Genomic DNA, 10,459 nt, shown 5'->3' with positions numbered 1-10,459 from the left:
CAGAGGTTAGGGTTTTTTTCAGAGGAAAATGTTAGGTTACAATTTACAAATATTTTTGGATTTATATTACGAAAATGTTATGATGTACATTAGAAAAATGTTGTGACTCACTTTACAAAAATATTGGAATGCAGATAAGGATGAATTTGGAATGCTTATTAGGAAGAATTTGGGATGCAACTTAGGAAAACGTTGCAATACAAGCCCAACAACCAAACATTTTCTTAACATTGTAACACTCTGGGTTTCTTACCAAAAATGTGTCTATATATTTTTACTAATTATATTTGTTAATTATGATTGATACCTGCTTAGGTTTAGCAACAAAATTTTAGGTTCATTCATAGAACAATCACAACTTCCAGATTCTATTTGGAAAGAAAGGTTAGGGTTTCTTATCAAAAATGTGTCTATATATTCTTACTAATTATATTTGTTTCTGGCATTTAGTTCTTATGGAAATAAGATGATTCATTTCAAAATCAAATATGATTATTTGTACCTGCTTAGGTTTAGCAACCAAAATTTGGGTTCATTTATAGAATAATCGCTTCTTCCGGCTTCTATTTGGAAAGAGAAGTTAGGGTTTTCTTCAATGTAGCGATGGTTTTCTTCACAGACCCAAGCGTCAGACACACAAAAGAGGTTACGGTTTTCTTAAACTAAAAAAAGGCCAACACAGGACCTTCTTCCTTCTTTCTTCTTCGCAGACCCACACAGACCTTCTTCACGCAACAAAGCACCTTTTTCCCACGTAAACCTTCTTCTTTCTTTCTTCTTCCCAAACCCACGCAGACCTTCTTCCTTCTTTATCTTCTTTGCATTATTTACAAATTCTGTAAAGTAAGGGCTAGGGGCTAAATGGACAATTCCATTCAATAAGTAAGGGCTAAATGGACAATATGCCGTATAAATATAACCTATACTGTATTACTATACAAATATACAATATTATTACACACATTTAATACAACTTCAACAGTGTGCATTTACTTTTTTTAACCCACTTTTTTAAGTGACGTGGCCATTTGTCATCCACTCATTCCAAAATGGAGGAAATTGTGCACTGTGCGACTGGAGCTGATTTTCCCCCAATGTTCGGGGACCGTCCCTTGCTATAAAGTTTAATAAAAAAATTCTAACATCCATTTTGTCCTTATTGTTAGTATTTTTTTTAAAGACTAAACTTAAAAAAAGAAAAAAAGAAAAGGTGCAAGTAAATTCATTAAATAGTATCATTTTCTTTTCTTTTTTTCCCCAAATATGATTACTATCAATTCTTTCTTCTTCTTTTTTTTTTTTCTTCTTTCGTTAATCAACTAAATACAATACATGATTAACACAAGCCACTCCTTCTCTTTCTTTTCTTTTCTCTCCTAACTAATGTTATCATTTATTTTCTTTTCCATTATATCAAACATAAGCTAAGAGAAATTTTGAGTTTGATCCAGGTCCAAATCTAAACCCTAGGTTAAACTTGTCATGTCCCACTTTGATCGAAAATCTATTTGCAAAGTATGTGAATTTATTGTTTCTTAGGATTTCGCGTAAAATATTATTTAAAAAACATTTTTATTGTTTGGTCACTATTCAAAATGACAAATACATTTTTAAAAGGAAAATGTTTTTAAAACTTATTACATATAATATATATATATATATATATATATCTTTTTTGATCTCTAGCTATTTGGCTAAAATTCTGAGAAAATATTTTGGATTTTTTTTTTCTTTTTTCTTTTAGGCTTTTGAAAATACTTTTTAAGTAAAAAAACAAAGCTTTTTAAAAATTGAAATTATTTCTTATCTTTCTAGCCAAAACTCTTAATTTGTTCCCACATATTAAGCATGCATATAACCGTTATATGAAAATTGTGCACCAAACACCTTATTTGCGGTATGACATCATTAAACTCTAATTTGCACCTTCTTATTTTTATTATTAGTATTTTTTTTGTTTTCCGAAGGGTCCGTTTGCTAACTTTTTGAAAGTTTGGTTACAGGGGAAATGAAAGTTTTCAAGAAAGTAGAATTCCCGCATCTGAAAAAAAATTCTTAAAAATTTACGTGCATAAAACACACGAAAATTCACTTTCCCGTTAAAGTTATGCACTTTATATATTACTTTTCTATTATACCTATGTTATTTGTCTTTTTTTTTTTTATTGAAAATGAGAGTTTCTTTCTTCTGTAAATTGTTTGTTTATACAATCATGTATTACTAATTTAATTATTTGTATTTTTATGTGTGCATTCAAAATTAATTTATTTTTTCCTTTCATTATTGAGTAATTTTTTTTCAAAAGGTCTCAAATAAGTAAGATATTATTTTTTTTTTCTATAATTGATAATGATTAAGAGTTATTATATATATATAGACATAACTATTTGTTGATAGCAAAATTATTTGGTGAAACTAGTCTACAATATCTTAATACAATTCGTTTCATACCTAACATCAAACATTATCCATTACTTTAATTATATATATATAGTATCCAATTACATCATTTACAAATAAATAATAAATAACAAAAATAAAACTAAAATAAGAAGAAAATAAATACCTGAACTTAAATTGTCCACTTTACCATTTTTCTTAGCTTAAAAAATAAAAGATTGAAAATTCAAGTCTATATAAGAACAAGTGAATATATATATATAGAGAGAGAGAGAGAGGAGGATGTAAAAAATTGTATTATGATATCACATACTATTCTATTCTATATTTCACAATTTTCGTACTAAAATAAATAATTAAGTATAAATAATATTCATCTAACATATTTTTTTTTTTTTACTATTTAAAATAATAAGAGTATTTTTGGTTAGTAGAATCATTTTCTTTTTCTTTTTATGTTATCAAAACTAAGAAAATAATATTTTCCCATAACTTTCATAAAAAAGAATTCTGCTAACTAATACATGATTTCCTTTCTTTCACCTTCATTTTTCATAAAAAATTTCGTGCAAGAATATTAACATAATAATATGTGTAAATTTATAAAGACCCAAATAATAGGAGAGTCCCAAAGCACAAATACCAAAACCCAAGGCAATTAGCAACCCAGTAACAGAATAGTGCGACAATAATAAGCTAAAGCCCAGCCCAATAGAATTCAATTCCTATACAGTTGCTACAGCCCAAGATTGGCAATCAAAAGACCGTTAAGCAACTGTCTGTATCAGTTGCTACGAGTTTCAAACAATTGGCTATGTTGGTTCATCCCTTAAGCATTCGGGCCAATAGAAAGCAATTCCCTTTCTTCGTCTTGCCATTAAGGGCCCATTTCACAACGGTTTTCGTTTTACGTTCTGTTTTCATTGAAACAACATTTTTGTTGCTAAGCCCCGTTTGGCATATATTTAGTTTATACTGTTTTTGTTTTTGAGATGCTACAGTATCAATTTTGGCAACAAAAGTATGTTTGGTGCAGCCTTATTTTATTTTACACAGTGTTAAAATACTTCGTGAACAGTGACCCAAAATCAAAACACAAAAAATTATTATTTTTTTTGTTATGACAACTGTTTATGGCCCAAAACCAAAACAATAGTGCAACACGGGCCAAAAACAAAATGTCCATTTTCAAACGTGCTTTCGATTTTTTTTTTCAAAACACTTCTACAGCAAAAACACTGTTTTTGTTTTACCAAAAAAAAAAAAAATGACTAAAACAAAGTATATGCGAAACGGACCTTAAGTGTATTTACGGGTGGGCCGGATGGTCAGGAAGACAGAAAATCTTACTTATATAACAGCAAAATGAGTGAACTCCTTTTTAACTCAAACAAGAAAAAAACTGCGTCACAGAGTCTCAAAGGTCTTCGAGCCTGAGCTGCTAGCTCAAGCGTTCAAACACAACAGATTCAATTTGCATACCACCTCATCTTGTGTACCGTGGTCATCTCCATTGTGGTGTGGCCGCTCATTTATGTTCAATAAACCCTTGCTTTTCGCGTTATTCATGAAATCTAGATAGGGAATCCTGGATAGTTCTTCCTCTTTTAGGCTTCTCATGCCAATTCCCAGAACTTCAACTCGGGTACTGCAGTCTCTTGTTTCATTATAAGGTGTGATAACTTAGGTAATCTCTGTTACTAATCCTTTGTGTACCTTGGTGTTCCTAACCATCCACTCATTTTTGCCCAATCCCCCTTTATAATATTACGTGTTTGGTAATAAATAATAAAAATTCCATCTAGTTGATCTTTTGAACCCAATTCAAGACATGATGACTAATCGATCAATCTTGGGGTAAGCAGCCTCTACTGTTTATATTTACTTTCATTTAATTCTTTTGTTATAAGATTTTTTGAAGCAAAAATATTAAAATATGTTTGGTCAAAAAAAAAAAAAAAGTGTTACAAGATTGAAAAACAAAATGGCTACTTAAAAAGAAGCCACATAGGTTTCTTTTGTTTGTTTGGTACCATTCATTGCTACAATATTTTTGCTACAGTGCAAAAAATAGTAAAGAACCATCAAAATTTTGTTTCCCATTTGAAGGTCTTTTCGATAACAACGACTTACCATTCAAATGACAACAAAAATTACCAAACCTGTTGGGGTGTTTTATTTCACCATATGATATAATATCAACACAAAAACACAAACAAAATCGGTTTCCAAATATACCTTAAGCTTTTTTTATTATTGTTTCTCACTTTCTTTGACAACCACAGGCTGCACAGCTTCTTTACACAGCAGCATAAGTTGTGAACGGGAAAATTGTTCCTAGAAAGGAATAGGAATGTTTATTTACTGCATATATATTAGGAGATAAAAGTTGGAAAAGGATATATATGACAATAAAATCTTTGACAATACTCCACAATGAGTATGAGTTTTAAATAGGAATGAATATATATATATCTATATAGATATATATGTATATCTCTATTTATGTATATATATTTTAAAAATTAAATCAAAGATCACACATATATTGACGGTTATTTCTAAACAAAGTTTTTAGACAAATTAAAATAAAAGATAATACGGAGTAACAATTAAGTCCACAAAACTTCACTGAATATCTTGACCGAAGACTTTTACATAAAAAGTGGGACCCTGTAATAAAAAAACAGTAAAATATTTGGTGAACACATGCACTTGGTGTGTTCTATCATGAATCAGTTTATCGTTAAGAACGGAACGGGACGGGGTTTGTGGGACCGGTGAAATTTACATTCCCGCGTGAATGAGAAGGAAAGGGTATTAAGTACGCGTTATACTGTGTTAAATGAGCGGAGAATCGTAGAAGCTGATGTGGCTTGACAATGAAAATCCGAAAGCGCGTCATGGGCGGCACGTGACAATGTACACATCCCTCCTCATTGAAAACTTTGAGGTTAAGGGTCCACCCCTACTGATACGGCTCATAACCGGACAAATTCAACTTTTTCAGCTTCACACCATGTCTCCCACGTGTCCTACCTTTTAGTTATACACCATTTCCCCCCCTCTATATATGTGTTATATATATACACACACATGCATATAATTTGTATAAAATGTGTATAATAAAAATAAAAAAAATGAAAGGAAAGAGAGAAAAAAACTCAAAAAGGTATCTTTTCAAGATTCAATCTTTCTCTAATATACCAGAAGATTGTGATTGATCAACCGAGCAGCAGATTCCCTCTTGCATGGGGAAAATTCATCTCACCCTAACCTGTTTTTATGATAAATTACAATTTTGCCAAAAGAAATTATTCCTATAATTAAAAATTTGTTTCTTTATTTATTGTATTCCTTTCAATAACATATGTATATAGGTTTTTTAAAATTAAATTAAAAATTTTTTTATTGGCAATGGTTAGCAGTTAAGTTGGAGGAGAGGAGAATCCAACATAAGTTCAACAGGGGTGAGGGCACTTTATACCTAACCTTTTTACCACTCAAATAATACCGTTACACTTAAATTTAATAAATATATTACATTAAGTTTTTGTGATGTACCATATAGTCTATTGCTTTCCAAACTAATAGAAAGGAATTCGGACAGGTTCACGTAACACAAGGTGTGTTTGGCTACATAGAATTAAAATTTTAAAATTAAAATTTATGAAATGGAAGAAAAATAACTCAAAAAAATAAACTAATTTTTTTTTTTCAATTCTAAAATTCTAATTTCATGCAATGGAATTCATATTAATGTTTATAAGGAGTAATTAGAAAGTCAACCGAATATTTCTCTACTTTGATAATAGTCTTAAGGCTTAATTTGATGTGATTAAAAAAATAAAATTTTTAATTATTAATTATAATAGTAATGAGAGATGTCTCGATAATCACTATCTACTAATTTAATTTTTACCATTTATATATATATATATATATATATATATATATATATATATATTTATTGCTAGATTTTTGTTGATCAAATTGACAGACAATAGAAAAGGACAGAAAAGGAAGGTAGGGCCTTTGCAGAATCCCTTCTAAAAAGGCTACTTTTATGAACCACTGGTAACTCAAAACCTCTCTCTCTCACACACAAGCACTCTCTCTCTCACACACACACACACATTCAGTTCTCCAAGACATATATTAATTTCTCAAGTTGAACCCATACAGTACTGCCCCATCTCATATTTGACACTTTGTGATGCTCATACGTGCACGTTGGTTTGGATCCTAAGAAACGGCAAGTCCCCAAAACCAGAAAAAGGCAAAAACGACAGGTCCCTCTCGACAAACTTAACCAATATGGCATCTTTAAAAGATTTTGTTGGTAGTCTTCATATTTGATTTAGGGAATGATAATATATGGCTCAAACATTTTAAGGGAAAAAAAAAGAAAGTAATTTTCTAAAAAGGATTTAAACCAACATGGCTTTGTTTATTATGTTTTGATTTAATTATTTGATTTTATGATTGGCAAGACAAAAGGGGGAACACATGAACATGTCAAATAGTTGTACGTATTCTCCATAAGTAATTTAGGGTGGTCAATACATTGAGTAAGGGACCAGAGCTTTAAATTGGCCTCGCCTTGAGGGACACTCAAAAGTTGCCAAACTTTTATTATTAATGACATTTGCAAAATGCTATCACAAAGCATTAAGTTGGATTCAGTTGGGAAGTTCACTGGTACGCATTAGGGTTTGTATACTTGAATGAGCTTCGGGAGTGGGTACTTCATTTTTAACTTAAATTTCTTGTCTCTGTCTCTCACCAGTATCGGAGGAGGCGAGTCATCACATGTTAAGAAGTTATGGGCTTATTTGGTTCAGTTTTTCACAATTTTCTAATTTTTAAAATTTTAAAAGTTGTTCAAAAATCTTATTGATTAATAGTTTTGAAAGAATTTGAAAACAATTTTCTCTTTTTTGAGTTCTTGAGAATTTTTTTCTGAATAACAAATCAAGAATGCCTTAAATTGCTTGCTAAATTAAAAATTAAGTACTAAAAACTTTTAAAAATAAATTATAAATGTTAAATGTTAAATGTCAAATAAAAGGTGTTGTAATTCCGTATTTAATTCTTTGCATATATAAATATATATGTATATATAGAGATCGAAGTGATAATATTGACGATTGGGAGTAAGTTGTCTCACATGTGCGTCAGACCAAAGTTGTGTGGATTCGAACCCTACACACATTTTTGGATAGGTTTGGACAACACCTTTTGTTACTCAGGTTGAAACTTAATAGCGGTATTGACAAACGAAGCCAATACTAAGTTGACTTCAACGTTCAACACAGTTTAACTGAGTTTAATTCATCCTACTTGAATATAATCGAAAAAACTTGAGTCTAATTTGACAAACCCAACCAACTTAAACATGATTTTATCAACAAGACAACTGATAAATCGAGAGTTATGGCAAGTGAGAGTTGATTGTATCACATGTGTAGGCCCCACCATGGCTATTTCAATCCAAACCCGACCTACATTTTGGATAGGTTTGGACAACAATTTTTTGTCACTCAAGTAGGATTAAGGTATTGACATATCCCAAGTCAATATGAAGTTGATCCAACTTGAATGTTGAACACAGTCTAATTAAAGTTGATTCGTCCAACTAAAGTATAACCGGAACATCTTGAGTCTAATTTGGCAAACCCAACCAACTTAAACATGGTCTTATCAACTCAAGCCTAAATTGAAGTTAAAACATTATATTCAGAGTCGGCTTGTTGTGTTAAAAAATTTATATAATATAAAAGGATATTTCAGTCTTTTAACCAAAATAAGTTTCTTTATCCTAATCGTGTAATCTTTCCATTCTCAAAAACAGAGAGGAAAGGTTTGAACCGAGCCTAAACAAAAAACCGTGTGTGCATTTACTTTAATAAATAAATAGGGTTGCATGGTTAAGAAGGATTGTGAAAATTTCCAGAAAAAAATTAATTGAATAAATGACTAAATATATTATACTTGACTTTTACCATATATTGCCGGTATGATTAAATGACTATATATATATATTATTTGCATATTATATTCATTACCAACTTTTGCCATTTATTGCCCGGAGAAGAAGAAATCTAAACTCCATCCCAACCCTTGAAAACCATCTTCCCCAATGAGTCCCATACCTAAAACTACTGGTTCAACTTCCATAACCACCACCGGATCCGCCGTGAAACGCCGCAAACTCACTGGAAAAGACTACCACCAGCCTCTTCTACCTGGACTCCCCGATCACATCGCCCAACTCTGCCTCTCTCCTCTTCCCCCTTCCCTTCTCTACTCCGTCTGCCGCTCATGGCGTCGCCTCATCTATTCCCCCTCTTTCCCTCCTTTTCTCTCTCTTTACGCTCTCTTTCTATCAGACCAAACAACCCAAAATTCAAACTCTATCAACTTCTTCTCCTTCGATCCGATCTCGTCAAAATGGCATTCCCTCCCTCCACCACCGCCTGATCCGCCGCTTCACCTCCTCCTCCGCCACCCTTCCTTCATCTCCCGCAACCTCCCCATCCAATCTGTGGCGGTTTCCGGCCACCTCATCCTCCTCGCCGCCACGGCCGACCACTTCCTCCCGGCCCTCCCTCGCCCCCTCATCTTCAACCCTATTTCCAACAAGTGGGTCTTCGGGCCACCACTCGCCGCCCCGCGCCGGTGGTGCGCCGCCGGAAGCTACAGCGGCGAAATCTACGTGGCCAGTGGGATTGGGTCCCACTATACCCAAGAGGTTGCTCGGTCTGTAGAGAAAATGGTTGTACCCAAAAATCAGAATTATTGCTATCAGAGAAACAGTTTTGGAGCTGAATTGAAGTGGGAAAAATTGGGTGCTCTGAGAGATGGAAAGCTGAGTAGAGATGCAATTGAAGCAGTTGGGTGGAGAGGAAGGCTGTGTATGGTGAATGTGAGAGGCTACGCGACGAAAGAAGGGGTGGTTTACGATGTGGGAAAGGACGAATGGGAGGAAATGCCGGCGGGGATGGTGGCCGGATGGAGAGGTCCGGCGGCGACAATGGATGAGGAGACGATATTTGTGGTGGATGAGTCGAAGGGCGTGCTTAGAAGATATGAGCCGGAGAAGGATGTGTGGATGGAGATGTTTGAATCGGAGAAGCTGAGAGGAGCTAAGCAGATGGCTGCTGGTGGTGGCAGAGTGTGTGTCACGTGTGGCGGCGGTAGTGGAATTGTGGTGGTGGATGTGGTGGCGTCACCGCCTAGATTATGGGTGGTGGATACGCCACCTGGGTTTGAAACTCTGGCGGTTCATGTCCTGCCCAGGATCAACCAACCAGATTTTCAAACACTCATGTAATGAATTTGGGAGTACATGGTAGTAATGTTAGAGCACGGAATATTGGAATTGAAATTGGAGTATGGAATTGGCTTCCAAACATGGCTTTCTAGTTTTTCTAAACCTCATCCATGTAATGGTGGCACGTATAGGGATGAAATTGTAATTAGTTCAAGAATTTTCCGCCATCTCCAAGAGCTATCCATGGAAGTTTTCAGAAGCTCCAAATTCAGGGTATGTTCCAATCAATCAGGGAAGACCCAACCCGTTTGTGTATTTGATTCAAGACAAAATCAAAAAAATATATATTCTAACTTTTGGCATAGCATTGGTGTCATAGGTTTGCTCATGACTCTGGAAAGTTGTATATTTGTTTACCGGATACTTGCAATATACGGTCATACATATATACTGTTGATATATATATATATATATATATATGTATATATAGTGTTGATCTATTTGATAGTCAATCAAATCTGATGATGTGAAGAAGGGATTGCTGTTTTTAAGAATTATATTTGTTACTTTGTACGAGTATTTGATAATTGCTGTTTGTAAATGACATGAAGAGGTTGACTTTGGGTGAAAGAAAAAGTTGTGGCCTGTGGTTGAGTGGCTGAAAGAAAAAGTTCGAAACGCAGGGCTTGTAATTAATTACCAGATTTACCCAAACTCTTGAATTCTAAAAGTTGGCTAGGCCGGACAAACTTATGTCGGTTGTACTGTAAATGTTAGAAAGT

General features: G+C 33.5%; 1 protein-coding gene across 1 annotated transcript; it reads left to right on the top strand.

Moving 5' to 3' along the window:
* Window positions 1-8,457: 8,457 nt before the first annotated feature.
* On the top strand, window positions 8,458-10,243 carry LOC132283934 (F-box/kelch-repeat protein SKIP25). Its single transcript, XM_059785979.1, has one exon. The coding sequence runs from the start codon at window positions 8,544-8,546 to the stop codon at window positions 9,735-9,737; it is 1,194 nt and encodes a 397-aa protein (XP_059641962.1). The 5' UTR covers window positions 8,458-8,543; the 3' UTR covers window positions 9,738-10,243.
* Window positions 10,244-10,459: the final 216 nt, after the last annotated feature.

The sequence above is a fragment of the Cornus florida genome, unplaced genomic scaffold, assembly GCF_030987335.1.
Source record: "Cornus florida cultivar Cherokee Brave unplaced genomic scaffold, ASM3098733v1 CherokeeBrave_3.0.0_Hap2_Chr11, whole genome shotgun sequence".
NCBI classification, from domain to species: Eukaryota; Viridiplantae; Streptophyta; class Magnoliopsida; order Cornales; family Cornaceae; genus Cornus; species Cornus florida.
The sequence above is the reverse complement of the archived record's forward strand: the minus strand, read 5'-3'. Positions and strand labels throughout refer to the sequence as shown.

Bases quoted from the DNA above. Each gene is read 5' to 3' on its own strand.
- LOC132283934 (XM_059785979.1), top strand. From the start codon at position 8,544: ATGAGTCCCATACCTAAAACTACTGGTTCAACTTCCATAACCACCACC.